The sequence below is a fragment of the Typopeltis vanoorti genome, chromosome 1, assembly GCF_054136105.1.
Source record: "Typopeltis vanoorti isolate ZY-2024b chromosome 1, IOZ_Tvanoo_1.0, whole genome shotgun sequence".
Classification (NCBI taxonomy): Eukaryota; Metazoa; Arthropoda; class Arachnida; order Uropygi; family Thelyphonidae; genus Typopeltis; species Typopeltis vanoorti.
In genome coordinates, this window is record NC_143549.1 from 185,769,829 (window position 1) to 185,786,330 (window position 16,502).

General features: G+C 35.6%; 1 protein-coding gene across 1 annotated transcript in view; it reads left to right on the plus strand.

The window, feature by feature from the left end:
- roq (RING finger and CCCH-type zinc finger domain-containing protein roquin) overlaps nucleotides 1-16,502 on the plus strand; it is a 504,568-nt gene that overhangs the window by 81,019 nt on the left and 407,047 nt on the right. Inside the window, exon 4 of the mRNA XM_090405434.1 lies at nucleotides 1,083-1,283. Within this exon, the coding sequence (XP_090261560.1) occupies nucleotides 1,083-1,283 (201 nt within the window). The remainder of the gene's footprint in view (nucleotides 1-1,082; nucleotides 1,284-16,502) is intronic.

Genomic DNA, 16,502 nt, shown 5'->3' on the forward strand with positions numbered 1-16,502 from the left:
ATATCTTAGTTTCAGTGGAAAGGTAGCTTCACCTAATCCAAAGAAACAATGGTAGCCAACCATTTAAAGAATACTTTAAGTGATTCATAGCAACATGGGAATTTGCCACGAATTTAATTCATGCTACACCTTTTTTTTTTTATTTGTTGAAATGATCGTAGAAATAAGATACCTGGAATGTTTATTGCCTTTTAGTATAACAGGAATACCTCATGATATTAGTTGTGTTTGGACTGTTTTCTGATTCTAAACATAGTTCAAAATTTTAGAATTGCTTTGTTTTTGAACTAAGCCTATTTTCAACCGATTCCTGAGTTAGTCGATCTCTGGCACGGGCAAACAGGTTTTTCGTCCCATAAACTCAAGAAAATTGACCATAGTACCCACATTATTTCAGACAGTAACATATCCTGTTATGGTTAGGTACCAAGAGATGGTAGCACTTGTTTACCAGCCTCTTCATCGGTAGCTGCCTATAATTAGTGATAGAAATGGGCAAGCTATCTCTGATTGGCTGCCGGTGGAGATTGAACTGCCCATTCAGTCTCCAAACACTAGATAGGGTATAAATGCCTACTCCCTATAAGGCAATAAAAGGCGTTAGCTGATTTATTTTTTTATTTATGTTTTTGAATTATTTTATTTTCATATTTTTTAGTCATTTTAGAATTGCTTTGTTTTTGTTTCTCTCTCTCTCTCTCTAGAAGATGGAAGCCTACTCAAATTTTAATGATCAGATCGGTAAAATAGCTAAAGAAAATTAGGACTGTTATTTCATAATTGCATATTTCATCCTGGGTACGGTTAGGCCAATTTTTGTTTACTTTCTTCTACTACTAGTGGCATTATAATATGGTCTCAAATGTTTAGTTTTCACTGAATGTATGAATTATTTAAGAACATGTTTTAAATGAAACATACTATATATTGTGAAATAAGCTTATTGAATGCTGCAATTTTTTTGTTACTTTTATCATTTTTTTTCCATCTCTGCTCATTAATATTTTGAGTTATCTTTGTTAAATATCAGTGATTACATTTGTTTTAAACTGTAATTCTGATGTGTTAAATTTTTAATCTAGGTTTCTAAAAGAGAAGGCGATTCTTCATTGATGCAATTAAAAGAAGAGTTTCGGACTTACGAAGCATTACGACGAGAGCATGATGCTCAAATAGTGCAGATAGCTACAGAAGCTGGTCTTAGGATAGCTCCTGAACAGTGGTCTTCACTTTTATATGGAGATACTGCACATAAGTCTCACATGCAGTCTATTATAGATAAAGTGAGTTTTTTTTTTTTTATTTACATTTTTTTAGTTCAAAATATTTACTGTATATTTTTATTATTTCATTATCACTATTATAGTAAATTAGTCATTAAGACTTATTTGATTTATTTTATCATTAATAAAATAATAAATTGAAAATATTTACATACAATTATTGTTACATACTTTGGGACTAGAGTAATGGAAGAAGTAAAAAAAAAAAATGAATGGATGTATGTTATACTGGTATAATTATTATATAAGTATAATAAAAGCTAAGTCAGAATATGAAAAATTGGCTGTACAGGCTAAAAGCAACCCAAAAGAATTTTTTTGAATCACCTGAGTTTGACCTTCTTTGGCTGAAAAACTCCCTGCTTCACTCATTTAAATTCAATTGCTGTCTCTATTGCTCTCCTGATACCATCTACCACTCTGAACTGTTTGACTTCTTCTCCATAAATATTACTTTTTTTTTAGTCCCACTTCTCTAGTAGAGAAATTATTCTTCTAGGAAATTTTAATGTTCACTACACTGGCTATCCTCCTCTAGATGCACAGATCAAGCAAGCAAAGATTCTGACTCATTTGCCATCACTAATGACCTTACACAGATTCTTCACATCCCTTCCATTACGAGGGTAGTCTGAAAAGTTCTCGGCCTTGACCATGGATGGCAAAACTATCAGCAAGATTTTTTTTTTTTCTAAGTTGGTACATATGTCATAAGCATCCATGTAAAATTTCAAGTCATTCTATCAAGTAGTTTGTTTTATACAGCTGTCTGAAACAAAAGTGTTGCCTATATCCCTTGAAATGGATAAAATTGAGTATCGTGTGGTTATAAAATTCTTTGTAAAAGAAGGTTTATTCGAAGTTCATAAAAATTTATGGGCACCCTTCTTCATTAGTGACAATTAAGAAATTGGCTGCTGAGTTTAAACATGGCTCTACCAGTCTTGAAGATAATCCACACGAAGGATGCCCAAAAAGTGTAACAACACCAGAAATCATTGATCAAGTGCACAATGTGGTATTGGATGACAGGCGAATAAAAGTGCGTAAAATTGCTGAGACTGTAGGCATTTCAAAAGAATGTGTAGGATGTATTTTGCATGAAGAATTGCAAATGAAAAAGCTTTGCTCAAGATGGGTGCCACTTGCTCACAGCAGATCAAAAACTTACTCGCATGAAAATCTCTGAACAGTGCTTGGAGCATTTTAACAAGAATAAAACTGATTTTGTGCATCGATTTACTACTATGGATGAGACTTGGATTCATCATTACATACCAGAAGCCGGTTGTTCAGTGCCAAAGAAGACAGTGTTGGTTCCATCAGCAGGAAAGGTCATCGCATCGGTGTTTTGGGATGCTAAAGGTATTTTGTTTATTAATTATCTTGAAAAGGGTAAAACAATAACCGGGGAATATTATTCCGATCTTTTAACCAGACTAGACGAAAAAATTTGTGAGAAAAGACCTGGTTTGCAGAAGAAGAAAATCATCTTTCATCAGGACAACGCACCTGCCCACAAAGGTGTTTTGGCAATGGGAAAATTAAGGGATCTGCACTATAAATTGTTGGAACATCCATCCTATTCCCCAGATTTGGCTCCCTCTGACTTCTAGCTCTTCCCCAAACTAAAACTCTTCCCCGCTGGTCAGCGTTTTTCTCTGAATCAAGAGGTGATTGCGGCTGTAGAAGGGTGTTCTGCAGGTCTTACTGAGAACCACTAAATGGATGGAATAATGGCGCTGGAGCATCGCTGGAATGAATGTATTAGTCCTAAGGAAGATTATATTGAAAAATAAAAATAATTTTGAAATTATAAATTCGATTTTTCATTGTTAGTCCGAGAAATTTTCAGACCACCCTCGTATACCAGATAAGCATAACTGGGCCGGTATACTTTTTTTTTAGTGTCTAATTTGGGCAATATTCTTCTGATCTCTTTCTGCCAAAAGGATAGTCATTGATTGCCATTCTCTTATCCAAGCTAATAATTTATAATCCAGGTCCCCTAATCTTCCACATTATGCAACAGCCTTCCATGCTTGATTCTATCAAAAGCCTTAACAAAGCTGAAAGTATCACGATATGTCTATTTTCTCATTGTCTAACTCAGCTGTAACATTATCATGAAATGCGAGTTAAAAAATGACCTTTCCTTTGCAATTAACAGCATGGGGGTTTACTAAGTATAGGTTCTCTGTTAACCTGCATCTTCACCTGTAGATTGATTCTGGTAAATATCCACAACCATTCTAAATGCTTAGTACTTATTGCCTCCTCTCTCCATTGAGGTCTCATCAAAAAAAGGTCGAAACCGGTCTGGGTGGTGACCCCTCTCATAATGCATAGCATCATACATGTCCGTAAGGATATGTGCTTTGCATTATGGGATACTAAGGCAAGTGACATGAAGTCATTAGCTTCTTTATACAAGTTGCCCCAGTCTTGAAAATACTTCAGGTGTAAACTTTGTTTGCTTACACTTGGATAAAGGATTAAACCAAGTATATAATTTTTTGGTATCTAACTGATGTCCTTGTGTAATTTTAGGGGAATTTTGGTGAGAGGAGATCTGTGTTATTTTTGGGAGATGCTATCCATACCATCAGGATGTGAGAGGTAGGCATAGAAGATAGAAGTTGCATATCCACAGGCTTGGCAAGGGACCAGAAGGTTCAACTGCTATTTGGACAGAAGACAAGCTTAGTGTGTTTGGTCCTTATGAAGTCTTTGGATTTTGGCAGTTATGAGCTATAGTGTAAGCTGAGTGAGAGGCTGAAGTTTTTTGACGGGATCTATTAAACATGCTGAATTTTTGGCTTGGACTTTTTAGCAAAGTGTTGGGAAACCAAGATTTGGATATAAGGGTTGAGGATTTTGAGTGCAGTGGAGAATAAAAGCACTCATCGTGAGAATAATTTTTGTTATGAGATCTGAGCAGATTCTAGAATTGTAAGAGTTGCATCAATAATCAGACTATAGAAACAAGGCATAGAAGTCCCAATGATCATCTCAGTTGGCCATTGTAGTGCCACAGGATATGAGGTTGAGAATGACTGAAAAAAATTATCTTAACACGTTCATTGCCAAGCTGAAAATTGGAATTTCGTGTGGTGGCCAAATTTTTTTTTTTTTATTTAGTTTTTATTGTGCTCAAAATAAGTTAATATATTATTTATATGCTTTTATTATTATGTACATAGGATTTAAAAAAAAAAAAAATCAGCTAACGCCTTTTTATTCCCGTATATACGGGAGTAGGCGAGGCCATTTAGCCCTATCTAACTTTTGGAGACTGAGTGGGCAGTTCAATCTCCACTGGTACCCAATCAGAGACAGATGGCCCAAGCCTATCACTAATTAAGTGGTACGCAGTGAAGAGAGACGGCTCAAATGTGCCGCCATCTCGTGGTGACTAACCCTAACACAATATATTTAATGTCTGAAATAATGTGGGTTCTACGGTCGATTTTCTTGAGTTTACAGGACGAAAAACCCGAGTTTCCGGGAGGAAAAACCTGCTTGCCCGTGCCAGAGATCGACTAACTCGGGAACCGGTCGAAAAAAGGCTTAGAAAAATTTCCTCTAGTCGCCGACTAGACTCGAAACCAAGACTTCCTTCGTGCGGCCTAGCGCGATGGTGTGCAAACGCCACATCCACTGAGCTACACAGGCTGTTTATGTATTCTAAATATCTATTACGCGATATCGCGTGATATGTAATTCGGTCAAATAAGTTATATATTTTACAAATAAAAAATATTTAAATATAATAATTATAACTTTATCAGTCTTTTATAATCACATAGAATTTTTAAAAATAACGTACAAATAGAAAAAAAATAATTATCAAAAATCAACATTTATAGGGAACTTACTAAAAAAAAAAAAAAAATACTCAAAATAAATAAAACCAAACTTCAAGCACACTAAATCAACGAATAACTAAACAAAATCGTCGCGTCGTCGCCTTGTCTGAACGGCGCCACTGTGCGCACTGGCTAACATAAACAATAGACAATGGCTGACGGCCATCCCCACTCCATGAAAGTCGATCCCTTCCCTAGTGGCCAATATAAATATTACGCGCCATTTCGCTGTGGCCGCTATTCCGCTTAGAAACTTGATAGCGACGTCCACACGATAACGCATGATCGGCCGGAGGGTGAGAACTCGCATCACGCGATATCGCGTGATTGACAATGAACGTGTTGAACACGGATAAAGTTATAATAGGTTTGCCAAGGGGAGAGGTGATGTCAGCAGTGTATTTGAAAGGAGAGCTAGTTTCAGAAAAGGAACACCCTGAACCCTTTCTGAAACCAGCTCTCCCTTTAAATATACTGATATCACCCCTTGGCAAGTCTGTGACATTGTTCATGATAATGAAGAGGATTATCAGGAATTCTGGCAGGTTTGTGGAACATTTTGTGTTAAATCCTTACTGATAGCAAATATTTCAGCATCTTTACCAGCTTAGTTCATAAAATGAGAAAAGGGAAGCCATTCTGCATCGTGGAGACACTGAAATCACCAACAAAGATTATCTCACTATTACAGTAATTAGACAGTATGTGACTGACTTTCAGAGATAGGTAGTTAAATAATTCTGTCAAGTCATTGTAGCCTGGAGAATGGTAGAGGCAGCAGATGAAGGTAATAAAGTGAGGTAAGGGAATCTTGAGCCAAAGCAGATTATGTAAAGGAGATTCATCATCACATTCCTGACATGTACCCTCAGGGAGTGTATAGGATCTTATGATAGCAACAATTTTTCTCCAGATTAGCCTGTTTTCTGTCAATATTACAATATTTTCAGATCTTATATTTCTGTCTTCTAAGGCACTTTTTACTGTATCAATCCACCTATATCTTGTTCTTCTGGGTCTTTTTCCTGCTGTCCTTGCAAAGAACACTTGTTTAGCTAATCTTTCCTTTTCCATTCTGTTTAAGTGGTCATACCACCTGAATGCTAGTAATGGTAAGTTCTTTCCTTTTATCCTCATTTTCAATGTGATACTGCCATGAATGCCATCTGTTTACTCCACTAATCTAAAATTCTCAACCATTTGTCTTAAAGTGAAAATCTGATCCTGACAACCTCTGTTGGTCTGAACCCAGCTTGTTCTTCTCCAAGCTTCTCCTCCACAATTTTTCTTAGCTATTTCTCAAGAATACTTGCATAAATCTTACTAGGAACACTCAGTAGAGAAATTCTTCTGTAATTCTCACATTCAGCTTTATTCCCTTTTTTAGAGATGGGTACAATGAGCTCCCTTTCCAATCATCTGGAATTTGAACCTCTTACTAGGCCTTCTGAATTCTGCAGTGTAGTAACGGTAAAACTTTTATTCCTCCATATTTTAACATTTCTGGTGAAATATCATCTATTCCAACTGGCTTCCCACATTTCAGGTTTGTGATAGCTTTTTCTACTTGAAGTTTATTACACACACACACACACACACACACACACACACACACACACACACACACACACACACACACACACACACACACACACCACAAGTCATGAGCTTTTATCAACAAAATGGACATGTCAAAACTGAAAGAGAAATTTGTGCAAGACAACTATCAAATGCTAATAAGAAATGAGATCAGACAATTAACCTATGATAAGATAGAAAAATACATGGAACTAAGGTAAAAAAATTATTATAAATACTGCACGAACGTACTTGGAACAACAGCAAGAGCAAATGATGAATGGATAACCCCTGAAATTTTAAACACTTTAGAAGAACAAAGAGCAGCAAAGCATATATTAAATATAAAAAATACAGAAGAAAATAAAGAACATAAGAACCTTAAAAAAAAAAAAAAATTGATGAAATGTGCATATCTGCCAAAAACAATTGGTTGGAGGAAAAGCAAAACTGTGTGAAGAAGCTAATAAAAGAAATGACAATAAAACTGTATATAAAATTATAAAAGAATTAACTAAGATATATAAAGATAAACCACTAACAATGAAAGATAAAAATAATCTGGAAAGACTACTATCAAACATTATTTCAGAAAGAACAGATGGAGGAAAGTATAACAGAAGAGATGATATATAAAAAGGCATCACCCATAACTGCAACAGAAATTATAAATGCAATGAACCAAACGAAACTCTCGAAAGCTATGGGCAAAGATGAAATATCTCTAGAATTATGGAAATATGGTGGTAAGGAAGCCATTAACTTCTTAATGAAATTATTTAACCAAATTCTTTATACTGGAGTAATCCCAACTGATTGAAAAACAGGAGTTATTATACCAATTCATAAAAAATGAGAAAAGAATATGTGAAAATTACAGACCCATAACACTCTTAAGTCATACCTATAAACTATTCATCCGAATTAGGTGCTTACAGAAAAAATCATAGAAGAAAATCAAGCAGGATATAGGCCACATAGATCCACTATTGACCATATCTTCACCATTAATAATATAGCAGAAAAATATTGGGATTACAACATGCCCATATACTATTTTATAGATTTCAATCAAGCCTTTGATTCAGTTAATAGAAACAAATTGATCACCATTTGAAAGAATGTAGGAAAGGATTCAGATATTTTAACATTTATTACAAATTATTATGGAGATATTAAAGCTTTTGTTAAAACAAACAATATTAAAACTAAGGATTTCAAAGTTGAGAAAGTTGTAATGCAGGGTTGCCCTCTTTCACCTCAACTCTTTATCATCTTCCTAGAAGAAGTCTGTAAAACCATAGCTGATGAACCAGGCATAAAAATCAATGGCACCAACATTAATCACATCAAATACGCTGATGACATCATTATCTTAGCAGAGTCTAAACCACAGTTAGAAAAAACTATTAACATCTTAAATGACTCCTGTAAAACTGATGGTAAATAAATCTTCATACAACAAAAATTATGAATTTAGGTAGAGAAGAAGAAAATATTTCTATAAATCCCGAAAATCATCCATTGGAACAAGTTAATAAATATGTTTATCTTGGCAGTCTCATTTCTAGTAACCTCAACAACATAGAAACAGTAAAACACAGGCTAAACCTTGGTTGGAGCAGTATGAATAAACTAAATAAAATATGGAAAAATAAAAAAATCCCAACAAGTCTAAAACTAAAATTACATAAAGCAATTATCATCCCCTCGGCTACCTATGCCTCAGAAGCCTGGAGATTAACTCAACAACCAATCAAGAAACTACAAACATTTGAAATGAAATGCCTCAGAAAAATCAACAACACCCACTGGATGCAACATACGACCAATCATCAAGTCAGAATAGATTTAAACTTCCCAGATGATATAATAGATACAACCATTAAGCATCAGTTGAGATGGTTTAGTCACATTCAGAGAATGGCTCTTCATAGATTGCCATATTTAGCTCTGAATGGATATATAGGAGGTAAAAGACCTAGAAGCAGACCAAGAAGTACTTGGATAAAGTTGCTGAAAGAACATTCCCATCTGCCCAGCTATAGAGTCATGACTGAGTTGGCCAAAGATCGTGATAAGTGGAGAACCTTTCTTCTTAGTGGACTCAACCCATTACCAAGCGCATGAGATGATGATGATATATATATATATATATATATATATATATTCATTTTTCTAAATTAACTGACTTAAAACCCGAGAATTATAACACAATGACATTTATTTGTAAAAACGCAACATGTTTCGTCAAGAATGACTTCATCAGGCGATAAGAACGTAGAAAGATATTAAAAGACACGAAATTAACATTGATACACTCTAAAGCTATACAATTATAAAGCCATAATATTCGACTCTAAATTACAGTTATTATGAGCTTGAACTACAGTCCAAGTTAAAGTTCTATTGTTGTACACCTGTGCGTGTGTGGAATCACGCAATCTCCAGTATCTAATAGTAGAGTTGAAAGAGTCAGCCAAATTATAGCTAAGATTGTTATTCATGTGAAAAGGGTCCAAGATGATTTCTTTTGACTCGACAATGCGGCACTCTACTTCATCATGGGAGATGTGTAGGTTTGAAGTTGATGGCCATTTTATTTCATGTTGGTGGCTTTCGTTGTTCGTGTTTATTGAAAACAGGACATGGCTTGACAGAGCAGTTGCTCTGGTTCTCTTATAAGCAATGTTACGCTGGTGCTCTTCGAGACGTAGTAAGATAGATTTCTCTGTCTGCCCATAGTAAGGCTTTCCGCATTCACAAGTGACCTTGTATACACCTGGGAATTGTAGAAAGTTGTGAGGTTGTTTATAGTTGTTGAAGCGTGATCTTATTTTTGGCATAGTCGAGAAGCACGTTTTTATGTTAAACTTCTTTAGAATTCTACTCAGCTTTTTGGATAGTGTGCTGATATATGGCAAGATGATATGACCTTTGGAGTCGTCCTGTGTCTCTACGTTGCTACGTTGACGGTGGGATAATTGGTTGTTAATATTTTTTAGAGAGTAGCCATTGTTTTTAAAGGTCCATTTAAGATGTTGTAGTTCCTTTTTCAGTTCTTCTTCATCTGAGAGTACAGATCTTGCACGATTCGCTAGAGTTGATATAATACCCAACTTTTGCGCTGGATGGTGATGGGATGACGCATGCAAATATCTGTCTGTATGAGTTGGCTTTCTAAATATAGAGACTTTAATTGATTCAGGCGTCTTAGTGAGTTTAACATCTAGGAAACAGTTGGAACTATTTTCTTCAATCTCCATAGTCAATTTTATATCTTGATGGCGGTTGTTTAAGTGGTCGAGAAACTTGGGAAGATTCTCAGTACCATGCTCCCATATGAGGAATATATCATCCACGTATCTAAGCCAAATTTTCGGTTTTAAAGTAAAAGAGGAGATTGCTTCTTGTTCAAATTCCTCGAAAAAAATGTTGGCTAACACAGGAGAGAGGGGGCTTCCCATAGCTAATCCTTTGACCTGTTTGTATAATTTACCTTCGAATTCAAAATAGCCAGAGTTTACACAGTGAGATAACAGAGAGAACATTTTATTTGAAATCTTGTTTTTTAAAATATGGAGAACGTCCTGTGTCGGAACGTTGACAATTATTTAAGGTAGATCTTTCTTGTTTTGACTTGAGAAAGTTGAATATATATATATATATATATATATATTCCAGGTGGCATTCCTATTGAGTGTTTTCTACCAATATGCTATCACTCCTTGTTTCATTTAGCAGTCTTTCAAAGTAATTACTCCACACATCAAGAATATCTTTATCCTTGGTTCTCATGTCCCCTTTGTCAATTCTAATTCCTTTTACAGTACCTTTTCCCCATTTCTGAGCTTTTTCAATGTTCTTACCAAAGTCTTCCCATGACTAGTTTAGCTCATTTTACACAATACTTTACTTTCTTACCTTTTTCTCTGTACTCCCTAAGAGCACAAGGTTGACTTACCAGGAACTTTCAATATGCTTTCTTCTTTTCCTTGACTGCCTCTTTAACTTTTTTGAGTCCACCATGGAGTTATGATTTTTCTATCCTTTCAGATTATCTCACCACATGCCTCTCTGGCTGAATCAAAGTTTTCTTTATAGTTTGCCACTGAATCTCCAAGCTTTGGTTCTTGTTTTCAAACTTTCAGTTCTTCTTGAATGTTTGTGCAGTTGAGTCTACAGTTCACATCTGATAGCTGTTCAACTTTGATTCATTTCAAAACTTTCTTACACACCCTTCTTTTCAATATGAAGTTCAATTTTATCCTGCTCAACACTAAATGGTGAACACTTCCTATTTCAAATCTTCTGTATACTCTTGTGTCCTGAACCAGTGGGAAAACACTACTGTCAACAATAATATGGTCAATGAGACTTTTCTTATTTCTCATCTTCTTTCCATGTGAATTTGTGCATATTTTTATGTTCGAGCATGGTGTTAGTAATAACTAATTCATGCCCTAAGCAGAAATCTAGCAGGTACTTACCATTATTATTATCCTTGCTTTTTTCTCTAAATTTTCCCAAAACATTCTTATATGTTTGGTAATCATTTCCTAACCTGCTGTTTAGATCTCCAACAAAGACCAACTTTTCCTTTAAAGTAAAGAGGTGTTTCCTGTAAAGGATATTTGAGATACAGTAAACTTTGTCATTTGATGTCAGACCTGACAAAAGCATAAGTCCTCTCCTTCTTGCAAATGACAACATAGAAGACATAATGAGGAAAGTTGAAGTGTGGTGTTTTGCAGAGAGTGGCAGTCGTTTAGTGATAAATGGCATACCAGGTTTGAACCTCTGATATTATTGAAGTCAATCTGAAAGTTTTTATTTTTTTTTATTTTGTGGTGTTTTGATATTTTTGATGTATTTAGAAGTTTTTTTTTTGGAGATAAGATACTTAGATTTTATTCCAAGCATGGCCTCAGCATCCCTCCTGCAACTACTGCTGTACTTTTGACGTCCTCCAGGCACAACCTGGCAAAGTAATCAGCTGCAGGGTTATTCACCAGTTGAGCCAGAGTACTTACAAATGTAAGTACTCTAGCTTGAATATGGGTAATGAAGATGCTAGGAAGGCTTATTTTATATCCTTTTCTCTTTCCAGGCCAGATGACGAAAACATCATCTGAATAGCATACCCAAAGGAAGGTGGTTGTGTTGAGGAGGAGTCTTTGAGGTATTTCAAGTAGAAATTGGTTAGTGCCATAGAAAAGGGAAGCTTCCCTTAGCAGTTCCTTTTATCTGCTTGTAGAGTGGTTTCCATAAATGAAGGAGTCTGAGTGCATGGCAGACTCAAATAGTTCAAGTATGTCTGGATGGAACTTGTGTGATAACAACTAATTAAAAAAGGGAAAAAAATTGGGATAATGCACCAAAAACATCTTTAAAAAAGCCTCCAGAAATCAGGCAAGTTAATGAAGTATTAGGAGCAAGGACCATTGAATATGTAGCAGTTTTTCTTCTAAGTTGCCCTTGTTGGCTATAACACATTCCTCCATTCTCTTCCTTCACACTCTGACAGTTTGAACATAGCCTCAATTGTCAGATGTAATGGTTTTGAGAATGCTGTTTTGTATGCCTTTGTGCATGCACTTCATCACAGTAGGCTCCTTTCCCATCTTTTCAATTTTCTATACTATACTTTTTAAACCAGTGGTTACAAACAGATAAAATGCTACCTACTATTCTCTGTCTGGGATATGTCTGAAATGATTGCTGAAGTGCTAAAATGTTATTTTCATACCCCTCTTATGAACTGCATACGAGGGTGGTCTGAAAAGTTATCAGCCTAACAATGATAAAACAAATTTATAATTTCAAAATTATTTTTATTTTTCAACATAATCTCCCTTAAGACTAATACGTTTATTCCAATGATGGCTCCAGCACCATTATCCCGTCCCGGTAGTAGTTCTCAGTAAGATCTGCAAAATACCTCTCTAGCTGCAATCACCTCTTGATTCGAAGAAAAATGCTGCCCAACAAGGAAGAGTTTTAGTTTTGGGAAGAGATTGAGGGAGTCTGAGGATTGAAGTCTGAGGGAGCCAAATCTGGGGAATAGGGTGGATGTTCCAACAATTCATAGTGCACATCCCTTAATTTTCCCATTGCCAAAACACCTTTGTGAGCAGGTGCGTTGTCCTGATGAAAGATGATTTTCTTCTTCTGCAAACAGGGTCTTTTCTCACAAATTTTTTCATCTAGTCTAGTTAAAAGATCGGAATAATATTGCCCAGTTATTGTTTTTTACCCTTTTCAAGATAATAAACAAAATGCTTTTAGCATCCCAAAACATCAATGCTATGACCTTTCCTGCTGATGGAACCAACACTGGTGCTGAACTGAACAGCTGGCTTCTGTCCACTGTTTGACTGCTGTTTGGATTCTGGTGTGTAATGGTGAATCCAAGTCTCACCCATAGTAATAAATCGACGCACAAAATCAGTTTTATTCTTGTTAAAATGTTCCAAGCACTGTTCAGAGATTTTCATAAGAGTGCGTTTTTGATCTGCTGTGAGCAAGCGCGGCACCCATCTTGCAGAAAGCTTTTTCATATGCAATTCTTCATGCAAAATATATCCTACACATTCTTTTGAAATGCCTATAGTCTCAGCAATTTTATGCACTTTGACTCACCGGTCATAGAGTACATATCGTGCACTTGATCAATGATTTCTGGTGTTGTTACACTTTTTGGACATTTCATGTGGATTATCTTCAAGGCTAGTACGGGCATATTTAAACTTGGAAGCCCATTTCTTAATTGGCGCAAATGAAGGAGAAAAGCACCCATAAACTTTTAAGAATTTCAAATGAAATTCAAATGAATTTCTTTTGCCATTAAACCATCTTTTACTAAGAATTTTATAACTGCATGAAACTCAAGTTTATCTATTTCAAGTGATGCAGACAACACTTTTGCTTCAGACAGCTGTATGAAAGAAACTAATTGATAGAATGACATGCAATTTCACAATGGATGCTTATGCCAGATGTACCAACTTAGAAAAAAAAAAAAAAATCGTGCCGATAGTGTTCCCATCTATGGTCGAGGCCGAGAACATTTCAGACCAACCTTGTATTAACCTTTATCCATTCTTCTAAGCACTCCATCCTTTGGACACATCCAGGAATGTATAAAATTGCAGGAAATTCTTAATGAGCGCACAGTTTCGATCCTGAATACACATGGCAGAAATTATTCTTTTATTTTCTTATGTACATACTCATATAAACTATTTGAATCATTGGCTGAGCTAAATACCAAAAGTAAACTGTGTATCATTAAGGAAAATACATGAATATATGATAAAATATTTTTATATATTTAAATATCGTACACTAGAAAAAAAATTTTTGAAATTACTTTTAGGTGGGTAATGAATTTCATCATCTAGTGTGTGACCACTGCCTTGGTTAGTGGAGGCCTGAAGTGACTTGAAAAAGTGCCATGTTTGGTTTTTTGGAGCAGGGTTTCCATACTACATAAAAAATAAATTCAAAATACAAAAAATATATAAAATTGATGAAAAAAAAAAAATCCTTAGTCCACCAATGGTACCATATGTATTATAGGTTTGCAAAAAACATTTTGTGGGTGGCCCAATCCTCCATGCTGCTGTGGATTTACATTTTAACCTATAATAAATTTAGTTTAATCCTTTATCCAAGTGTAAGCAAATAAAGTTTGCGCCTGAAGTATCTTCAGGACCAAGGCAACTCATGGTAAAGGTGGACCAAGCTATCATCACTCTTTGTCTTAGTATCCTCCCATAATGCAAAGCACATCTCCTTGCAGACATGTATAATGCTATGCATTAAGGGAAGGGCCACTACTCACCACTATTGCCTGAAGTATCTTCAGGACTGAGAGCTTGCTCCACCTTTACCACGAGTTGCCTCAGTCCTGAAGATACTTCAGGTGCAAACTTTGTTTGCTTACACTTGGATAAAGGATTAAACTAAATTTATTATAGTCTAACCAAGTGGGAAAAAACTTCCAACATCTTTTTCTAAATCCTGAGTAATTTAATAATAAGGTGGTACACCTTTTGGCAACTTGTATAAGTAAATATGATTTCTCCATTGCTTCTGCCTTAGTATCACCACTTCTGGGTCTGGCTCCCACTGATGAGACCTTAATATAGGTCAAAACCGGTCTAGGTAGTGGGCCTTCCCTTAATGTATAGCATTATACATGTCTGCAAGGAGATGTGCTTGGAGGTGGAGGATAAATTGCTCAATCTCAAACATGAAAAAATTAGCTATTAACAGGAATTCCAACTCTTGATGAAATCATTTAGTCAGTTTTTCTTCAAGAATTAAAATAGTCATTTCTCGACTTACATCCAGCTTCTGTTCTATCTGGCAGGATGTAACTTGAGTCGCACTTAAGTCGATACATTAAATCAACGGAGTTATGGGGGGTTAGGGACTTAACTGTAATAAGTATACTGTTATTTTAATTGGTGTTTGGAGGGAGAAACATGACCTTGAACTTGGTGAAGTTCACCACTATGAGATGTATAAGACGGATGACCTGGAGCTTTATCTAGAATTAAAATTTTAAATTCTACGTTTTCTTTCACACAATAGCTTTCCATTTCACTCGCATAACAGTTGATTAAGGCATCGGCAAACTATTTTTGAGTCCTCCACGACTTCTTATTTCTCCAATAATGAACTGAAAGTGTATGCTTTTTAATGTTTTTGATGGCTCATGGATTCTCGCTTTGCTATGTTACAAATGGTTTCAGTTTATATCCAGCCACATTACCCCCTAACAGAATCGTAACACGGTCTTTAAGAGCTTTGAAACCAGGCATAGATTTTAGCTTTTTGTGGATGAATTGTGTGCTCGGGCATTTTTTTCCGAAACAAGGATGTCTCATCCATATACTGTGGCAAATAATTTTCCACCGTAATAATTTTATCTAATTTTTCGACAAACTCCTTGGCAGCCTTCTCAGCACTTGCAGATTCCCGTAAATTTTCACATTATGCAGCATAAAACACTGCTTGAATCTCACGAACCAATCAGAAGTGGTTGGTTTAGTGTTAAGAAGCAAGATTTTTTAATTTAATGAAACTGTTTTATCATCATCATCATCAAATTCCTGCCATGTACCCTCAAGGGGTGTACAGGATATGACAGTACTACATGAAAAAATTACATCATTACTAACTTCCTATCTACAATTTTCCTCCAAATCAGTCTGTTACTTGTCAAGACTCCAACATTATCAGATCTTATATTTCTATTGTCTAAGGCACTTTGTAACGTATCAATCCACCTATATCTTGGTCTTCCGCTGGGTCGTTTTCCTGCCAACCTGGCAGAGAACACTTGTTTTGCTAATCTTTCCTCTCCCATTCTATTTAAGTGACCATACCATCTGAGATTAGCTCTGCTAACGCATTCCTGGATGCCGACAATGTCAAGTTCTTTCCTAATATCCTCATTTTTAATATGATATTGCCATTGATGCCATCTGTTCATGCCTCTAATCTTTCTCAGAACTCTCATATCTGCGGTCTCTAGTCTTTGGTCAAGTGTTTTATTTCTGACCCAGCTCTCAGATCCATAAGTTAAAATTGGTTTGAACACAGTCTTGTATACAGCTAATTTAGTGTTCCGACTAATTTCTTTCTTATTCCATATGAATTTATTCAATTGACTTCCCACGATACCAGCTTTGCTGATTCTGTTGTCTATTTCTATATTTAGTTTACCATCTTCAATAAAAATTGTGCCTAAGTAGCTGAA